This window comes from Drosophila obscura, unplaced genomic scaffold (genome assembly GCF_018151105.1).
Source record: "Drosophila obscura isolate BZ-5 IFL unplaced genomic scaffold, ASM1815110v1 contig_73, whole genome shotgun sequence".
Lineage (NCBI taxonomy): Eukaryota > Metazoa > Arthropoda > Insecta > Diptera > Drosophilidae > Drosophila > Drosophila obscura.
In genome coordinates this window covers 1,785,815-1,806,979 of record NW_024542865.1, presented here as the reverse complement: position 1 = coordinate 1,806,979, position 21,165 = coordinate 1,785,815, and the positions used below count along the sequence as shown (strand labels likewise).

Below are 21,165 nucleotides of genomic sequence, written 5' to 3'. Positions count from 1 at the left end.
TAGAAGCAGCAGCAGAAGCCCCCAAGAAGTTTCCCTGTAGAGTAACAATTTCCGAAGTATTATTTAAATAATCTTTAAAAAAAAACAACCAAAATATAAAAAATATGCAATAATTAAATTAAAATGAATTAATTAATTTAAAAGTATATCAAATTTATATACTGACCGAGTACGGGTATAAAAGTAGAGTTGCGTCCACAGAAGCCACTCACAGCGTTCCTTCTCGTTTCATCAAAATTTGTTTGAATTTTTGAAACCACTTTTTGCCCCAAGGTGCACCCGCTGTGTGTTAGCCCACGAGTACCAGCGCCAGCACCAGCACCAGTGCAAGTATTTAAGTATAAGCCAGAGATTGAGATTGAGATTGAGCTTGAGGTTGAGTGCTTCCTGAGGGACGGGGGGAAACGGTTCTAACCTACTCTCGCATGGCAACACGCATGGATCCGGCGGATCGGCCCGTGAGGAACGCGGTCAGGTCATTTGATTGCTGCCACAGCAGCGGCGGCAGCCGCGGCGGCGTGTGGCATGTGGTGTGGGGGCTGTGGCAGTGTGTCCCACTTAGGCGACACAACTCTTTGCTGCCTTTTTGGTGGCAGGATGATGATGATGTTGCTGCCGCTGCTGCTGCTGCGGCTGCTGCTGGAAGCCACCAACAGGTCGGACTTGTCCCAGTCCCAGTATAAGATGGAGGGGGGAGGCAGGCAATAAAAGAAATGCCATGCGATGACGACAATTCCCAGATGATCAGAGATCATCAGCAGATGATTCACATGAGCGGTGCAGGCGGCGCAGCTCCATGGAGTTCCGTGGGAATGGAATGACAGCGAATGGGTGTGCTGGACATCCAAGGGGCAAATGCGAATGCGAATCCATTGGATTGAATTAGTTCAATGGAGATACATTTTAGTCAAATGAATCGGAAAGGCAGTACCCAAAAGAGGAATTTTTACGGGGGGCAAATTATTTGCGGGAGATTTCCATTTTGGTTGCTACAAAACCAAAACCACAACCCCATATCTTTACTTTCTTTGCTCCAATTAAATCTGAATTTTGCGGCCTTGTTTTTTATTTTTTTTTTGGATGTTCAAGGCAGTGACCCGCCCCCTAAGTTAAGTTAGATTTCCATTTTGGTTATAGCTTATGATTTTGTAAAAACTAAAAAAAACCATTCTACCCCATATCTTTCACTTTCTTTGTCATTCTACCTGCACTGAACGCTGTAAATCTGAATTTTGCGGCCTTTTTTTTTTTGGTTTTCGATTGGCGTTTTTTTTCTATTCTGCGCTTTCAGTTTTATTCTTTAATTTGGTGCCACAGATTTTCGCCGTGGGGGGATTCCATGGTCTGGTACAATTGGTTGCCCAGGCGTCAAACGCGGACAGCGGCAGTGACCCGCCGCAGACTGGCTCTCGACTCTAATGTTTAAGAATATTACGAACGTTTTAAACAACTTTTACAAAAAAACCCGGGGGAAACAACCCAGAAGATAAGACTCATTTGAGACCGAAGCTTTTGGTGCCCTTTCCAAAAAATATAAATTCGCATAGCTGATAAATTGGCGTTCCTATTCAACTGAATTTTCGAAAGTTCTGTTGGGTAATCTTTATTAATAATAGTTGCCCTTTTTGCTCACAGGAACCTGGACATTCATTCATTCGATTTGCATGAGCTTTGGCTGGCCTTGGCTTTGTATTTCTTTCTTGGAATATCTTCAAAAATAAATACGACTCGTCATACTTATGATACAGTAATCCGATCCAGACGGTTCCGATCTTTACCACTTATCCATACTCAGTGGAGAAAAAAGAAAAAGAAGTAAGAAAAAGAAAAGAAACACAACACATATTTAAATCAAATATTTTTGTAATTAAAAATTGTAAAAGTATTTTTAATAAAATAAATGAATAAATTAAAATCATAGTCAATATAACTAGCTAGTAAATAACATTTATAGCAAATCTATTTAATCTAATTATACAAATAACTAATTTAAATATCAAAGATATTTATTTGAAGCATGAATTATATTTTAAATATTTTGCATATTAATGGTATACATTGTCACCAGTGAAAACAATTTATTTTTATAATTTGCAATCGCTATAAATTTTTAAATCCAAATCTTAAAATATTCGATGCTCTGGGGATTTATTCAAATGGGCTAAAGAGAGGCTTCTGTGTCAGTTATACCCAGCCGGAAAAGGGTAAGACAATATCAGGTAAAGCACAGCACAGCACAGCACAGAAGCATACTGTCACCGGTAATTACAACTACTAAGACAAAAACTAAAAGAAACAAAAAAAAAACGATAGCAATTTGTTGTCTTTATGCTGTTGTTGTTGTTGCTGTTGTTTTACTGTACTTACTGGAGCATTACTAAAAAACGTTTAACGTTCCACCAGCCAACGGCAATTGGCAGACCAGACGCCCCAGTCCGCGGCGGCAGTGGGGGGCTTTGGGGGTTTGACATTTAATAACAATAATCTAGAGAATAAGATTTACAACAAAAAAGAAAAGAAAAAAGCTAAAAAAAAAAACACAACATTTTAATTGCGAGTTTTCTTTTCGGTCGGTCTCTCGTCTATGATCTAAACAGAAGCCAAGCATGTCAGACATGCTCGTACGACATATACTTACTACATACATATATATATATATATATATATATATATGTATATTATATATAAAAGATATATATCTCTACGTACAGAAGACCAAGAAGATTATCTACATACATACCGGTGCCTGTTTTGTTGCTGTTGTTGGACGAGTCAAGAAGTTAGTTCCAGGCCAGCGGCCACATAACTTTTATTCGACTTTGAAAGCGAAAGTCCAAGAGAAAAAATCATCGCTTTCTGCACAGCTTAGAACCATTTGCTTAGATCTCACATCGATCCAAAGTACTCACAAATAAAATCAAACACCAAAAAGTAGCCTTTGGATATGTCAATAATTATTGATTATAATCCATTGGTTGTGCATAGAGGAGGAGTAAGCCAGTTGAAAGTGTTTCACTTTATGAGCGATCTGGGAGATGTATTGGTGTCTGCTGCAGTCCAAATCTGAGGTTCTAAATTGGGTTTGCAGGAGGGTAAAGCATACCCTTAAGTACGCAAAATGGTTACCCATTTTCTCTACTGTCCACAGAGGATCTAGGCGGCTCCGAAGAAACAGGACCTGATTGTTGCTAAGAAGCGTAAAGCGAAATCCCTGATATTTCAAAATTCGTAGTGCTAATAATCATTGTAGCAGCGTATTAACATATATTTTATATTTGTGGTTATTTTATGTCCTTTGAGAAGGTATTACATATGTATATTCCATAATCAGCATCGAACAGGTGTTCCAACTGTTTGAAACTTTTTTCTTCTTTTTTGACTTTTTCTGATGGATTTCGGGATTTAAAATTGTTTAACGAATTAAGGCTTTTTTTATATGGTTTATTTTTTTTTTTTTAACAACTATTTAAAATCTGGTAATTTTTTTAATGTTCTTTGTCAGAGGTAGTGCTTCTATTTTTCACATAGCTTAAGTATCTTATATCTGGTTACAAAGAACTTTGCAGCTCTGAAAAGCTGACAAATGCAGCTATAAATCCGACCCAGAAACTTCGTAGCTGCAGCCTAACGTCTGGAAGATATTAAGCCTTTAAATTCAAATTTGATAACAGGAAAAAAAGTTCAATTTTGTCGAGCAGTGTAATTAGCAGCCATGAAATGTGTGTGATGTGTGAAAAGAACAAAAACACAACGAAAACAATATGAAATTCAAAATGTAAAATTAAAATAGAACGCTCCACTCGAGATAAAGGAAGATCCAATGATAGAAATGTTTAAGAGATCATAATTTAATATGATGGCAGTTCATTGAGGATCAAATCCATTAGCAGCAAGTTCAACGACATTTAATGAAAATTCCTTCACTCAGCACACATTTTCTTCATTCTTCATTCAACATTCAACATTCAACTCAGATACATTTTATTTGTTGTTTTGACAGAATGATAAATAGAGAATCAGAGGAACAAAAATAAAGATATAGACAGGCAGACGGAATAGATCCCCACGCACGTTCTGGCTCGTTGGCTGCTTGACCCAAAATGCGATCTTGGCAAGGGCAATCAGAATTTCGTGCTAGGCCGAAAATAAATATTATCCTCCCTACCTCCCACCCCCCCTTGACTGGCGAAACAAATGAGTCTCTTGCTATCATTCAAATCGTGCAAAATCACGGTACAATGTTCGATTCGTTGCCACACAGCAGCCAAAGCGAGTTTTCGTATCGTATCCCTCCCCCGACATATATTTATTCATATATTTTCTGATCTCTTGTCAAGGTCAAGGTTAGGCCCGCCTCCACCTCCGCCTCCACCTCCACCTCCAGGGTTGGCATCATCCATACCCATGCCCATACCCATTGCCGTTCCCAATTAAATGTTCGTTCGTTTCTTCAAATAGTTGGCGTGTGTCTCTCAATCTAAAAGCCATGGAATGAGTGCTATGTATAGAAGAGTAGCCGCAGTCCCTCCTCTCGACAGATTCTTCTTTGTACTCGGCGCCGACAAGAGTCGGCGTCGGTCGCGTATGTACGAGTATCTTTGCCCGAGTCTTTAGCTTACTTTAATTTTCTTTTTATTTAAATCAATCAATAATAAAACACACACAAGTTAAACGATTCATTAAGAATGGCGTTGTCGTCGTCGTCGTCTCTTAAATAGAAATGATTCGACTGGGAAATGCTCTCAGCATCAAAGTTGGTTTGCCCGTTTCTTATATCATGGATATCAAAGCGATTATAGATAGATATATGTACATATGTATGTATGTGCAAGTAAAGCTAATAAGCCATAATAATAGTCCAATAATAATTGCCTTTTCTTGATGGATTCATCAATATCAATTATTCAATCATTTATCAAGTTATAGGTTATGGGAAGTGCCCTGTAAAGGTCTGTAGATTTTTAAGTATCTACCCATAAGCATATGTCTATTTTTTTTCACTTTCTTTATAACATTTTGAGATCTTTTAATGGAAAATGTTTGAAAATTCTTAAGATCTATGATCATAGTTATCGGAGGGATTTCCAGCACGTGACGTGCGGTATTGCATCTTTTGTCATCCCAAAAAGTCTCTTAAATTTCATTATATATATTGGCAATCGTTTAAGCAGCGCCACCTGTCGGAATAATGAGTAAGAACCGATTAATCATTCCTTTGCACAAAGCCACAAGCGAAACACACAAGTGTGTGTGTGTGCGTGCGTGGAGAGAGAGAGAGAGAGTACAAGAAAGTGTCTGAGGGAGTGAGTGAGTGAATGAATGTGTGTGGGAAGAGATGTTCAATGGAACCGTTTCTCATCAAACAGCTGATCGACAACCTGTTGGGACACACACAGCCACGCCACGCCACACCACACCACCAACTTGGAATAAAACGACTTGGGAATGCTTTTGTAATGAGGCAGCAGCGGAAGAGACGGAGGATGCGATAGGGGCTGGCATAGCGGGTGACACAGAGTAAAAGACAGAGAAAGATATGCAGAGATCTCTGCCAGAATTGAACAAAAAAAAAAAACAAAACAAAGTTACACTGAAGCGGGGGTGAACGCCAACCGGCCCGACGATGAACGCCGCGCGCGCTTTCGCTCCGCCCCAACAACCACCTCAGCTCTCCTCCAAACGCCTGTCAGCCGCCTGTCCGTCCGTCTGTCTGCCTGTCTTTCCGTGCCATACAAGCGCAACAAGCGAATACGGCCAGGCCCGGCCCGGCCCGGCCCGCCCGGCACCGGCACCGTACAGCCGGTCCGGTCCGGCCGTCCCCCATCGGTGTCGTCGTTGTCGTTGGCGTTGGCCCGTCAGTCTTGAAAATTTCGTGGAGCGATTAACACACACAGAACGCTGACGACGGTGAACGCACCACCGCATCCGCATCCGTTCCACAGGAGCCAGTCGCCGCCGCAGCCGTAAAAACAAATTAAAACAAAAAACCCGATGCAGGCTCTAAAAATAAATCACTTAAATTAAGAAAGAACTTTGCCAAAATTACGCTTTTCTTATTGCTCAACGTGTGGATTTTTTGATTTTTTGTTGCGTGTGTTCTTGTTTAATTTATATATATATATTTTTTTTCGGGGTTTTGTAAATTACAACACGCTCCCCCACCCCCCAACTCACGTCGCTCGTCTCGTACGTTGACCGAGTTCTTTGACAACAACAACACAAAAAAAAACACGCAGCAGCAAGCAGTGCAGCAGCAGCAGCAGCAGCAACAACAGAATGGATGCAGAGGTGTGTAGAGTGCAGTAATTGTAAGCGTTAAAATTAAGAGCAAGATATTGGATACCCTTTGATCGAATATTGGATACCCTTTCAATAGCACAAACATTTCTGTCCTAAACTATCTAAAAGCAGAAAACAAAATTGGCTTCAAAAGCTGACGCTTGTATACCCTTACAAAGTCAGCTCTGGGATGTCATTTAACGCATTGGGAATGGAATTTCACAGGATTAAGCAGACTTAAACTAAGTTATTCATCATATATTTACATACATGTATTTACTAAGCTTGGTTGTTGCTGATGCATAATAAATACTGCCTACCAAACAGCTCTGCAAGCCAATAATACCCTTCTACCCTAACAAAAAAAATGTGTACAAATTAAGAAGAAAGCGTAAGACAAAGCAAAAACGAAAAAAGTGAAACCCAAATTAAACAACAGCAACAAGTGTTTGGTGGGTAGGGTAGGTAAGAGGGTTACGAGAAGGGCAGGAAATAAGAGAGGAGTGGAGTGAAGTGGAGTGGAGTGCCAGAAGAAATCACAACGTGCTTGCGAGTTTTTGTTATTGTTTTGTTTTGGTTTTCAACACAACGCAAAGCAAAAGCACAAACTTCTTTTGCGATAACAAATATAAATACATATTCAAGTGCAAAGTCAGCCGGCAATAGCAGCAGCAGCTGCGCAGCAGCAGTGCAGTCAGAACAAGAACAGCTTCAGATCCACAACATTTGTGTGTTTGTGTGTGTGTATGTGTGTGTTCGTGTTTACGACAGCTGTTGCACATGTCAAGCAGAGGCGTCCCAATGGAGAGGGATAGTGAAGGGGTTGCAGAGGGTGTCTAAGTATTTGGAAATAATTTACATAAATATGAACAAGCATGAATGCGTGTGAATAATTGAATATGAACGAGTATGAATGAATAAAAACGCTGGCACCGAATTAAGGGAATTCTAGGTTCGGAAAGCTGCCGCTTTTGATACCCTTAACAATTATAGGATTTAAATAAAAATATAAATTGTAAGTATAATTCGCTTAGGGGAGCATTGGCCAGAGAGAGAGAACATTTTTCGAAGAACAGAACATATGATTACCAGATGATTAAATACTATGATTATCATAATTTTGTATCAAACAGTTAGCCCGACCCCCAAGGCAAATATTTTATGAAATATTCTGTACAGTGTACACACAAAATCCATTCCGAATCCCATTGGAATGGCAGTAAATAGTATACGAGTAATATATATACTAGATCAACGTACAATTACGATTGGATTATTGATTAAGTGGAAATTTTTGTATATATTTCTTATCTTACCACTGGGGCTTTGAATTTATGGTCTGAGTTCTTTTCAGTGTCAGTTAAGTGACGATTATGAATAGATAGTGTTTGATTTATGAGCCCCTTCCGCAGGGGCGGCGCGCGCCACTGACTTTTGCATAGTTACGCCTGAGAGAACGGTTATTAAAAATGCAAATGATGGAAAGGAATGGAATGGAATGGAATGGCATGGAAATTCTCACACTTTAATGCACTTTGCTTTTGATCAAGGTCAGAGCTCTGATTCTCCAGAAATTGTAAAGATATATTGTATGGATGGCACAGTATGTGCCACACCGCAAGGGGGGGTGGGGGTGGGGGTTGGACAATACAAAAGCTTTGCCAATAAAAGCCAATCAAGGTTCTCCCTCTCTCTCCCTCGCTCTCAGATTTCCGGCAACACTTAATAAACGCGGCAAAAATTATCATTTTGTTGTTGTTGCTGTTGTTGCTGTGCCTTTGTAGTGCAGTGAACCCTCGAGAATGGGAACCCCCCCTATAAGCATGCCCCATGCCCCATGCCACTGCCACTGACCGTCGACCAGCGTCAAGAAACTTGTCGTGGCATGGAAAATTTTCCACTCAAATCAATGTCTTTGAGTTTAAAATGAAAGAAAAAAAAAAAAAAGAGCAACAAATAAAACGCAGAAAGAGCAGAAAGACCACAAATAAACTTCAGGGCATTTTGCCAAAGGCCAGCCATGGGTTAAGAGTTGCCGGAATGGGATGAATATAGCCACGTACCCGAAGGCTGCTCTATCTATCCATCTATCTGGTGTTATCTATCATTAACTAAACCCAGTCCCATTCATTTACTTTAGAGTACTACTACAACAAAACGACTAATGAGAGTTGTACACGCAATTTTCATGCCCTACCCTAGCCATGCCAGCCATTTAAGAATGTCAATAGAAGATCTCTATTTAAAATAAATAACACCCAAAATACATACAAAATAAATACCAGAGATTTGAGGTTTTCACGAATTAAGGTAGTAAAATATGTTTTAAAAAAGTATTCGATTGCATTTGGCTAGCATAATATTCGAATACGTCCAATCCTAGATGCATGTGTTTTTATTGATTTTATTTTCTTCAGTAGGAGACCAAAGATAAGTTAACAATCGTCTTTAAACACCGAACAAATGTGCTTAAAATTAAATTGATATTTCCTTAGGAATTTAATGGAACAAATTCATGGGAAATGGAATGGCAATCTAGATATTGGGGTAACCTTTCGCTTAGGGGAAGTGAACGCTGTGCCCTAATCGTAATACCTTAGCTTGCCTATAGAGCACAACAATTAACAATTTACGAGCATTCTTTGTTTAAACTTTAGGCTTTAGTTGCCGATACGATAAGCGCCACAAGCCAAATCGTTGTCTAGATTTACACAAGGTTGTTCGCATGGGAAGCACTACTCCGGGCACGGGGGAGTATCCGCTGAGCACTCTGGCACGTCAGGGGCGCCTCCACGCGTGAGATTGCGTATACGACAGGCGGGGACGTAATCTCAATGAGCACCTCTCTAATCGGATGGAGGGTTGGCAGCGGGAGTGGGGGGAGTGGGAAACAGCTCTCTAATGATATGAAGCCAAAAAGTAAATCAGTTTGCGATAATTCTGTCATTATTTATGATTCCGAAAATGCACATATAGATTCGCGATTCCCGATTCCCGATTCCCAATTTCCGATCCTGGCAACAGAGATGCCACACGAATTGACATTCTGCCGTGTGGCAGCAGTATCTGGAGAGCTCATTGAAATCTGACGAGTGGGAGTTTATGGTCAAATATATATCCCCCCCCCCCATATCGCTGTCGCAATTTCTTTCCTACTTTTGGCTTTATTTCATTATTTCAAATGGGTTGAATGAACAGCAGTGGGGACTAACGGGGTACTGGGATATCAAAGGGCTGCTTTGGCGTTTGATTTTATTTGGATATCCAAATTTCAGCGCAAATTGTTCCAAAGCAAAGTGGGAAGAAAATGCCTTTGTTCAGGCATTCGGGCCTTTCATTTCTGTGGCCACTTTCTTAGCAAATAGGCACCCAATCACTTATCCAATGATACATGAAACATTTCACACATTTCTGTGACTGTTTTCCGCCAGCAATTACCGAAAGTGCGTAATGATTCACGATTCACGCATCGATAATCGCTGAAGAGCGAAACGTGTTGCATGCCGAGGTTCCTCATGTTACTCCAAATGATTGGAAGCTGACATTGAAACGCTGCACAAGCGCCCGATCAGGGCAATTTCTATAGCTATATTTACAGCTATAAATGAATTAATTAATAAATGGAGAAATGGAGAAATGAGTCCCATTGTATGGCACAGGCATGTGCTAGGGTAACCGGTGCCCCATATCTGTAGCTATATCTGTATCTATATCTGTACAGTGTCCGCAGTCTGGCTGATGTTTTTGGCACTCGTTTGAGTATCATTGAAAGGGTAACAGCACTCGACGTGCATACATACATATGTACATACATATACGACGGGTTTATTGATAGCGTTCAGTTTGTGCCTTCGATTTTCGCTTTTATGAATCCATTTAATTGGCTCTGATTTGATTTAGTCTCTCTCTCCCACTCTCTCTCCCCCTCCCTCTTCTTATTAGAGCAACCATTTGGGCAATCAGTTTGAGGTCTAAATCAACACAAAAGCAAAGCAATATAATTATAATGGAATGCTGGGAATTCCCTTTTGTTTTGTTTCGTTTATATTTTAATTTATTACATCAATTGTTTTTGCGTTGAGAGGAAAAATACCTAATGGAAATAATATGCCACGATTTGTGTTGTCTGAAGTTATCTCTTGGGATTCCCCGTAGATTGGATCGTCGTGCCTTTAGAGCAGAATTAAATCTCAAAATAAACAATTGTCAGCCAAGCACAACACTGAAAAGCAGCAAACGAAAAAACCAATTAAACATTGAACTAAAGCTTAAGTTTTCCCTTCTTCTTCTTCTTCTTCTTCTTTCCCTTATTTTATTGTACATATTCCTTTTGTTTGCCTACGAAACCGAGCAGTCCACGTTCCAACAGAATCCAAACCAGAACCAGAACCAGAACCAGAACATGACAGGACCCAGACAGGAGGCTGTGGAGACAGCGGCCAGAGCTGGAGCTGCAGTTGGAGCCGTGGAAGTGGCTGGCAAATCCACACGAAAGCAGCCCCAAGATGAGAACGAAGAGGAGTACCATCCGCCCACAAGGTATGGACAGCACAAGAATGATGAAGTCAAATCCCCAAAAGCTAATCCTCTGCGGAATCCTCTCCCACAACTAATTCCCACCACCGAAAAACCGAAAATAACCAACCGCTCCCTCCACAATAAACCCAAAAACCAAAATAAATCCCAAAACTAAAACCAAAACTAACCTCAGAACCTATTACAAACACGCAAAAATAAAAACTAACAAAAAAGCCATCAAAAGTTCTGCAAAAACCAAAAAGAAAAACCCAACCCCACCCTCAGCTCAGTGACTGTTTCATTAACAGCAGATTTATGCACACCGGGGACACAGATTTAATCCCACAACTCCCATAAAAAAATCAAGTAACTTTGCTGCTAAGCGACCAATTAACCTTTGAGACACGCTTCTATGACCATGACTAACCCCCCAACTCGAGTGAATGCCACGCCAAACTTTGATCCTAAGCACCGTCATCACTTATCATGTACTAATCCTGAGGCAACTAATGGAACCACAACCTATGTGGGTTCTCGCACTTCCCCAAACTGTCAGCAGAAATATGCAAAATCAAAATCGAAGAAATAACAAAAGTAACTTGGAAATCGAACTGCAGCGAAATTCATCCGAAATATTCCTCTTCTTTGCTTTATAATTACTATCAGACTTGTAAAAATATTAAAACAGAATAGCCACTAACCGAACCAGCACTAATCCTCCACAATCCACTAGCCCTCAAGTGCCAGCTAATAGTCCCGCTTATACCTTGAGAAATATGATCTAGCTGCCCACCCAAAACCAAACTTCATTCAGCGGTGGGAATCATAGCTTATGGGTGAATCGATCTGTGGGCAGCTCCTACCAAAATATTGCATAAAGTAAAAATCTATTAACACATAGAATGGATGCAAAGATTGCTGCATGTACCTACAAATATGGATGAGCCGCATCTTCTGCCACTTTTTGGCCAGATTAAAATTAAATTAAAGCTCGCTTTTGGTGTCCATCCTTGGGGAATGAATGTGCCTTGGTTTCTCTTTCCCAAGTGCGAGCAATCGGGCGTGGGATGTCTGTATTCATAGGATATCTAAAATATATCCCAAAGATATCAGTAGCTGCTCCTCCAGCTCCAGAGGCTTAAGGCTTCCCACTCAAAGAGGAACCAGCAGCAAAAAAGATCTACTAAAGCGCGCAACTAACACGAAATATCATCGATAGCCGAAAAGGAATAAACTAACCAAAAACTCCAAACCAACCCAACCCCACACAACCCCACCCAATCCCCGCTTGTAGTCCTGTCGACTGCAGGCCCTCGAAGTGGCGTTAATGTCTGATGTATTTTCTGAAGCTACCTGGAGACGATTGTGCACCTGTTCAAGGGCAACATTGGGCCCGGTCTGTTTGCCATGGGCGATGCCTTCAAGAATGGCGGCCTGCTTGTGGCGCCGCTGCTGACGGTGGTGATTGCCGTCGTGTCCATCCACTGCCAGCATGTGCTCATCGCCTGCTCCAAGAAGATGCGCGATCTGCGCGGCGACGCTGTCTGCGCCGACTATGCCCAGACGGTGGAGATGTGCTTCGAGAGTGGGCCCGTGAAGCTGCGGGGCTGGTCGCGCACCATGGGACGGCTGGTGGACATTTTCATATGCGTGACACAGCTGGGCTTCTGCTGCATCTACTTTGTGTTCATCAGCACGAATGTGAAGCAGGTGAGTTGCGTTGAATGCAGTCAGCAGCCAGCAGTAGGCGGAGGAGGAGGAGGAGCAGTATGAACAATGTCCCGTCATTTCCCGAAGATCCTGCAAGCGTACAGCATCGACTTGGATGTGCATCTGGTGATGCTGCTGGCCTTTGTGCCCGTTCTGCTGAGCTCCCTGATCACGAACCTCAAGTGGCTGACGCCCGTCTCGATGATTGCCAATGTGTGCATGGTCCTGGGCCTGGCCATCACCCTCTACTATGCCCTGAAGGATGGACTGCCGGAGGTTAGGGAGCGCGCCTATTGGACAAGCGGCTCCCAGTTGGCCCTCTTCTTTGGCACCGCCATCTTTGCGTTCGAGGGCATTGCCCTGGTGATGCCCCTGAAGAACGCCATGCGCAAGCCGGGCCAATTCGAGAGCCAACTGGGCGTCCTCAATGTGGGCATGTTTCTGGTCTCCGTCATGTTCATGTTTGCCGGCTCCGTTGGCTACATGAAGTGGGGCGAAGATGTTGGCGGCAGTCTCACACTCAATCTGGGCGATTCAATGTGAGTGGCTGTGCCTGTGGCTGTGCCCTGACTCCTTCCTTCCTTCCTTTCTCCATTCCTTGACTGCTTCCTTCTGCTTTCACAGTCTGGCCCAGGCCGTCAAGCTGATGGTGTCCACGGGCGTACTCTTGGGCTATCCCCTGCAGTTTTTTGTGGCCATTCAGATCATGTGGCCGAGTGCCAAGCAACTGTGTGGCATCTCCGGCCGCTCGCTGCTCGGTGAGCTCTCCTTTCGCACCATCATGGTGATTATTACGCGTAAGTATCGCCGCCCCCAATCTCCCTTTGTCCCCTTTCTGCAGCACTAATCCCTCCCCACTCATTAGTGGCCATTGCTGAGATGGTGCCCGCATTGGGCTTGTTCATCTCGCTGATTGGCGCCTTGTGCTCCACGGCATTGGCCCTGGTTTTTCCGCCTGTGATCGAGCTGATTGCCAGCAGTGAGCCAAACAAGGGACCCGGCCTCTTTGTCAGCACCAAGAATCTCATTATACTGGTGGTGGCCATGCTGGGCTTCTTCACCGGCTCCTACGAGAGTCTCAAGCAGATTGTCAATCACTTTGGCGAGATGAATGGTTGACGGAGGACGCCCAGCACAGCAGCATCAAGTACGGATCAGCACAGTATCCTACCCAAGAAGAGGAGATATCAGAGGAGGACCTCATCACGGGATCATCACAGAATATTTATACAATACAACAAATGCTCATCTGCAAAAAGCATCAGCAAGCAATCATCACAGTATCTTGGCAGCGATATCCACCTTATACATACATACGTAATCGAAACATAGCACACACACACACACACACACACACACACACAAAATATCTACTATTAAATATATATAAATTTGCATGCGCATTTTTTCTGGCCAAAATGGAACGAAAAAAAAAGGGCAACTGGTCGAAAGAACCAAAAAAACAAACAAACAAACAAACTATACGGGAAATACTCCTTCCTGTAGCAAGAGAAGTGCCTTAGCCTAGTGCCACCCACCCCTCTCCCACTTTTGTGTCATTTTTGTGAGCGTGCTGCGCATTTTACTTATTATAATTGATTCTTTAATTCGTTTTTTTTTTTTTTTTTTTATTTTTATTTTAAATATATATTTTTAATAGATGTTAAGTGAAAATAAACGATGCGACGTTTTGTTTTGACGTCATCGCAAATGACAAATGTGTTGGACTTGCTCTTAATATGAATATGAATATATATATTATTTATACATACATATATAAATTTACTTGGCTTTTGGTTTGGAATTGTGGAATATTTGCTATGCATTTAGAAAAGTGAAAAGATTTTTAACGTGTATCCGTTCGCTTATGAGCAATTTGTGCAGCGAATATCTGTACAAAATATGCCCACAAAATATATAAAAAACAGCAGATTAAATTTACGAGTTTATCCTCTTGCTTATGGGAAATTTTGTGCACCGAATGGGCCCTAAGGACCGAAGCATCTGAGGCATCTCTAAGCGTAAGCAGTTGCCAAGACCTCTACCATAACTACATATGTCCCTGATAAACGTTTTCTTCGATGCACAACATTATCTCAGATGCTAGCCATCCATCAAATATATCAAAGAGCAATTGAATCTGCTACCAGTGACTCAGAAAGCGTTACCCCGAACAGGTTACGCGCGACGAATACTAAACAAGCAGCGGAACGGGTTCAACGGGCGAAAATGAATTTAATTTGACAGAGATTATGTCCAAATATTATTTGATGTTTAGCATTAACATTGACCCCGATACGCGCCATCCAGAGAGAGGAGAGGGGAGAGAAAACGTGTGAAAAATTAACAAATTTCGAGCAAATGATCGACAGATGTGCCATAGTATAGTTCTAGCTGCTAGCTTTCGCTTTCCGTCTGGTATGGGTAGGCGTGGGTACGGCCTCTCTCCCTCTCTCTCTCTCTCTCTCTCTGTGTATGCTTCAAGGAATTAATACTAATCTAATCCGAATCAAACCGAATCCAAATTAAATCTAATCGAAAATCGAAAACTGTTTTGCCATTGTCCCCAAAGGCGGCGACCTTCAACCTTCAAAACCGATTCATGAAACAATGAATGGAACTGCAGTCGATGCCGTTAGATATGCACAGCCGGAAGTCAGGGGCGTCGATGGGAGGGGTACTGTACGTAGGTACAGTTATGTGAATTATGCTAATGTTTCCCCTGCCTCAGAGCACAAAACTAAGATCATTATTATATTTATTATATATTATCAGCTGTTTTTTTTTTATATATTTTGTATAATATTTAAATATTTCCTATCTATATTTGAGTTTTATATCCGTTCGCTTATGGGAAATTGTTGCAATAAATCGAAGTCATTCAAACATGTCCTAGAATGGAACAGGGGCATTGGATCAGTCAGTGACAGACGAGGGTTACGAGGTAACCCCCTTGACTGGGTCTGTTCGTTGTTATGCATTTGGTTAGATGTCTTATATAATCCAATTGCTGAATTCCGTAAACATCGATCGCATCGATGGCTCGATTGATTGGAACAAGTGAGAACGATAGAAAGAGATGCAGCTACGAGCAGAGCAGTGCACGGCAGAGCAGAGCACGGCAGAGCAGAGCACGGCAAAGCAGAGCACTCTGATGCTCGTACAATATGCAATTAATTTAACTGGCGCTTGCACCGGAATCCAAAATAGAACGTTTCCTCCAATCAATTCGGTTAAATTTCCATGCACTGTACATTGTATGTGAGAAGAGAGGAGCAGCAGCAGGTGTAACAGCAACAGCAACAATAACAATCTTGAAACGTGCACTGGGCCGACCCGACCGACGATCGATCATCGAAAAGCGAACAGCGAAAAACGAACAAGAATTCAATATTTGCAAATGCGACAATGGGCACGTGCAGTCGATACGACCTACCGATTCGGCTAACGAATTCCGGTACGCAGGGCGGATCCTTGAACCTGATCGAACCACTTCCTGCTGGACCCGGACTGCTTGCTGTTCCAATTCAGTGTCCCAATGCCGTGACGTGCCGTTCCGTGCCGTGACGCAATCAACGTTATGGATCGTAGCCGCGTACTCGTACGCGTACCTATCGTACCTATTTTAAAGTTAACTTTAAATGCCTGAGCTGACACACAAGCAATTCCTAGATTTTATTTGCCCATTAGTGTGTGCTCCCCGGCAAGAGTTATTTGAAATATGGTGTAATTCAGTACAAAAAACAATAATAGTAATGCACGTTTACGAGTCGTAATAAAATTAACCACTTGGCCGAGTTGCAGGCCAGCAAGCAATTAATTTTTTTTTTTTTTTGCACTGCCAAAGCTGCGGGGGATTTTTCCATGTCTATTGATCTTTGTCGGCGGAGCTTTGCATGCAAACTACTTTCAGAAATTAGCATATTCCTAATGGGTACAATTAAAATTAAATCAAAATGTTGTGGGAGTAATTTTCCTATAGACTCCAAAGATATACGACTGCATCTGGGGGTCTGAGTAATTGGAAGAAAAAAACGTGATTTGCTGTAACAATTAATAGCCGAGGGAATACATTCGTTACGACTGCTAAAAAAAAGGATTGGGTTCCATGTATTGGAAAGTTAAATGCATTTATAATAAATTTCATTTTGAGTAATTTTTTGTTTAATATTTGAGCATAAATAATAAAAATTTATCCAGCGCAGTGGTGTTTCTTTCAGTGTATATTAATCATATTTTCAGTGAAAATTTCTAAGAGCTATTAAAAACCTTGATCCATATCGATTTGCTGATCGTTAATCGATTGACTGCATCCATGATATTGCCAAGCTCTTCCTTTCCTTTCCTTTCCTTTCCCTTCCGTTCCCTTCCTTTCTCTTCCCTTCGTAAGAGAATGCACCACATAAATCTCTCCGCTTTTTCGATTAACAGTTTAAGGGAAGAGAATATTTGGGATTGTTTGTGTGTAGCTCCCTTTCTAGCTGGCCCTTCCCTTTACACATTAACCGTTAAGTGCATTTTTGCATTGCCTAGACACACACACACACACACTGAGAGAAAACAACAAAGTTAGGCGGACAGACACACACACACACGCACACACAATGGCATTTGTCGAGTGCTGCTGTTCCGCTTTTGTTTTGTTTGCTTGGCGCCGGGGGCCCCAGCCCGATTCTGTTGGCCAAATCGAGCATTGAGTCTGGTTTGAGTTCTTGCCGCGCACGGTCCTACAATCGCCGGAGGAAAACCCCCTCTACATATGTACATACATTGGTCTAATTGTTTGTACTCTACGTAATCGTCAGTTGTCGTTATTCCCCTTCATTGATCGAGCAATTGAAAGGTGAAAATTGAATTCGAATCAAGTATGAGAGACTTCGATTCCGATCGATGCTTATCGGTGATACTCGTGCTACCTACTATGCATTGCAGAGGCTATCGCTTATCATAATGGCATAGCACGATATTGATTCATTATGTGATTTGGATTGGATTGGCACAGTTGTTAGTGATTTACGACAGCCAGCCCACCCCCCCCCCTGTGAATAAGTGCGAATTGCGTCATTGTGCATTAGAGCAACAATTAAATCAGCGTGAATTTTTGGGGGAGTTAAATAACCGGAATTCGCTCAAAACTTTTAATTAATTTGGAATGACTTGGCACAAGCAACCTTGAGTGGCTCCGAGTCACAGTTAATGAGCGCGAGCCTTCCTTCCTGCTCACCTCACCATTTTTGTTTGATTTGATTTCAAATTTATTTGTGTGTTTTAATGATTCCACTTCCACCCACTTGTCTTGCTTAGGGTTAATGGATAGTGCAAGAAAAAGATGCAAGGGGTTAAGTGCATAAGAGAGAGAGAGAGAGAGAGCTTACTCACTCATTAGGAGCATCAAATAAATCCTCTCTTAACAGCTTTCCTTCTCTCTCACGCTTGTGAGACATGTGCTTTAAAGAACCGTTAGATCTCACACAACAGCCGATGCAGAAGCACAAGCAGCAGAGGAAGAAGAGGGCGGAATAGAAATTGAACAAAAAAAAAACTTTCAATTGCATTTAAAACGTCGTCCGTCTCCGTCTCCTTTCCGCACACAGCAAGATCAGCAGAAGCAGCAGCAGACCGTCAGCGAACAGAAGGCCATCGAAGCTGGCGAAATGGGCAGAACACTGGAGATAACACGGGTAACGGGAACTGCAACGGCAACGGCAGCGGCAACGGCAACGACAAATGGAGACCATCAGATGGAGAAACAGGCAACGGATGTGGAGGGCAATAGTAGCCAGGTGAAGAGGCGTCATGCCACCAGCAATTTGGAGGCAGCCACACACCTGTTTAAGGGCAGCGTGGGCGCTGGGCTCTTTGCGATGGGCGATTGTTTCAAGAATGGCGGACTGGCGGGTGCCACCATCTTGCTGCCGATCATTGCCGTAATGTGTGTCCACTGCGAACGGATGCTGATACGCGGCTCCGTTCTGGCCGTAGAGCGGACGCCAGGCGCCACCTTTTTCGACTACCCAGAGACGGTGGAAAAGTGCTTCGAGTATGGGCCGCGTCCCCTGCGGCGCATGTCGCGCATCATGAAGCTCATTGTCGAAATGTTCCTGTGCGTCACCCAATTTGGTTTCTGCGCCATTTACTTTGTCTTCATCACCGAGAATTTGCATCAGGTGAGTCCCGCCCCCCCACTACAGGCTGCGATAATTGCATCGATTCAGGTGGCTCTCGATGGTGAATTAATCCCTAACCCTAATCGCTCTTTGTTACAGGTGCTACAGCAGAATGGAGTGGACATTGGCATGAGCATGGTGATGCTGATCACCCTGCTGCCCGCCATGATCCCCTCACTGATGACCAATCTCAAGTACATCTCACCGGTGTCGGCCTTTGCAAATGTGGCCCTGCTGTTTGGCCTGATTGCCACGCTGTCCATTGCCTTCTCGGACGGACCGATGCCATCGGTGGGCGATCGGCATCTGTTCACCAGCGGGTCCCAGCTTTCGCTATTCTTTGGCACCGCTCTCTTCTCGTATGAGGGCATTGCACTCATCCTACCGCTGCGCAACTCAATGCGAAAGCCGGAGAACTTTAGCAGCCGCTTTGGCGTGCTCAACTCCACCATGTTCTTCACTACGGGCCTGTTCATCTTCACGGGCTTCGTTAGCTATGTGCGCTGGGGCGAGGATGTGGCCGGCAGCATTACGCTCAATCTCGTTGTGGAGGATGTGTAAGTTCTGCTCAAGGCAGCTGGGAAGCTGTAACCTCATTTATAACGTATGTTCTTCGTGCAGCTTGTCGCAGGTGGTGAAGGTTGTGGCCGCGTTGGGCGTATTCCTTGGCTATCCCATACAGTTCTTTGTCATGATGAAGATACTCTGGCCGCCACTGAAGCGCTCCAATAGCTGTGCCCAAAAGTATCCCATCACCATGCAGGTGGTCCTGCGCTTCGTTATGGTCATGATGACATGTAAGTAATTTCCTACTGTCCAACTGATTCCCGCTAAGGTTTATTTTCATGTTTCTTTTCGTTTTATTTGATCAGTTGGCGTTGCTCTGGTGGTGCCCCAACTGAATCTATTCATCTCGCTCATCGGAGCACTCTGCTCGACGTGCCTGGCCTTTGTTATACCAGTTCTCATTGATTTTGTAGTACGTGCCCAGGTGCCCAAGGGCCTGGGGCACTGGTCATATGCAAAGAATTTATTTATTTTGGCAGTGGCACTGCTGGGCATTGTCACTGGCACCTATCAAAGCATCGTCGAGATTATAAGAGAATTTAAGTAGGTAAAATTCCAGTTGTCAAGTATTTTTTTTGTTGGTGTAAATAATGCTGTAATGTAATTTGTATCTGTATTATGCGAATGCGCTGTATTGTTGTAAAGTTCGTTTAGTCTTAAGTCTTATATGTAACTATACAATGTATTTTTTTCCATTTTTTTTTTGTTTATTTATAGTTTTAAGCTGTGTATTTTTTTTTTTTTAATTTTGTATGCATGGAACGTCAATTGGCTTCTAGAAGGGGAGAAAAAACAAAATGATCTGCAACACAAAATAATTTTAATAAATGATTACAAATCGTGCATTGTTAGCTTGTCTCTCTCTCTTGAATTTGGCGCCATGTTTTACAGCACTGGAAACCGCCCCACGCTTATCGGAAAGTATCGAAATATTTGGTATTTTATTAGTATTTTAACAAGTCTCAAATCTAACAGTCAAGATCATCGAATGACGTCTCTGCTTCTTACGTACCGGTCCCGTCCTACCTACATTCCTGCCGCTGATAAGCTCTTATCCATGAAGCGCCTCTTGGCAAAGCATATCCACCATTTGCTCGGCTTATCGTCGGGCGTGTCAAAGACCTTTTCCAGCAACCGATTGCCCGTCTCCTGACGCAACTGCAGCAGGTACTGACGCATCAGCTCCGGCTCATTCGTCTTGACAAATACCGAGTTTAGCGGAAAACCAGCCTCCCCCGGCAGATCAAATTTTGCGATGGCCAGACTGTAGAGCTCCTGCTGGCCCTGGCTCTTGCTGGTGCATCGCGCCAATCGCTTCAGGCATTCGGTTATGTACAGCGTTACATAGATAAGAACCCGGTCCACTTCCGACTGCGATTAGATATGAATTAGTATTAATGTTTCTGTCCCATGTGGGTATGGGTATGGGTATGCACAAACCTTCACTTCGTATTCCCGAAAGAAAACGTTCGATTTGAAGTAATATAGTGACTCATCAATGATGTCGTTATCATCCGAAAAATTGGGCGCTGGTCCTCGCACTTGGGTGCGTAGCGGCAATATGGCCATATTCCCCACCGTCTTTTGAAATTCTACGATCTCTGAGTGATATGCCTTGTAAAATAAATGTAAACAAAGAGGTTTGGTTGTAAAGTTATCAAATTTAAGTGGAAATTTCTGTAAATTCCAGTTTACACGCTAGCGAGCTTGAAGCCTGCCCTGGAAAATCTACAGCCTGGCCAAGTGCTTACCATTTAAAGACGGTAGTGACTGCACAAACAAGTATAAATAATGTCTTGCGAAATTAAAAGTTATTTTTACCAATGTCAGTAATCGCTAGTGCTGTGAAGCGAGCCAATTTTCAAAGATAAGGTATTTTAACTGATAGGTTGGTATTTTTTAGGCCTTTTGGATGGTATTCTTT

General features: G+C 42.6%; 3 protein-coding genes across 4 annotated transcripts; 2 read left to right on the top strand and 1 right to left on the bottom strand.

Moving 5' to 3' along the window:
- Nucleotides 1-6,013: 6,013 nt before the first annotated feature.
- Nucleotides 6,014-20,084, top strand: LOC111065189 (proton-coupled amino acid transporter-like protein CG1139). 2 transcript variants are annotated; one of them, XM_022353219.2, is made up of 5 exons: nt 6,014-6,288; nt 18,102-18,674; nt 18,774-19,231; nt 19,296-19,471; nt 19,547-20,084. In XM_022353219.2, the coding sequence occupies exons 1-5, from the start codon at nt 6,277-6,279 to the stop codon at nt 19,786-19,788; spliced, it is 1,461 nt and encodes a 486-aa protein (XP_022208911.1). In that variant the 5' UTR covers nt 6,014-6,276; the 3' UTR covers nt 19,789-20,084. The 2 variants fall into 2 exon arrangements, with proteins under 2 accessions (XP_022208911.1, XP_022208912.1); XM_022353220.2 differs by lacking the exon at nt 6,014-6,288 and adding an exon at nt 17,190-17,350.
- LOC111065190 (proton-coupled amino acid transporter 1) lies at nt 10,645-13,873 on the top strand. Its single transcript, XM_022353221.2, has 5 exons — nt 10,645-10,818; nt 12,147-12,507; nt 12,595-13,046; nt 13,132-13,304; nt 13,373-13,873. The coding sequence occupies exons 1-5, from the start codon at nt 10,682-10,684 to the stop codon at nt 13,624-13,626; spliced, it is 1,377 nt and encodes a 458-aa protein (XP_022208913.2). The 5' UTR covers nt 10,645-10,681; the 3' UTR covers nt 13,627-13,873.
- A 68-nt stretch (nt 20,085-20,152) lies between the features above and the next one.
- On the bottom strand, nt 20,153-21,101 carry LOC111065194 (actin-related protein 2/3 complex subunit 3). The gene is made up of 3 exons (XM_022353226.2): nt 20,993-21,101; nt 20,682-20,855; nt 20,153-20,612 (listed from the first exon to the last, which is right to left on the bottom strand). Exons 1-3 carry the CDS (start codon nt 20,993-20,995, stop codon nt 20,268-20,270), a joined length of 522 nt encoding a protein of 173 aa, XP_022208918.1. The 5' UTR covers nt 20,996-21,101; the 3' UTR covers nt 20,153-20,267.
- Nucleotides 21,102-21,165: the final 64 nt, after the last annotated feature.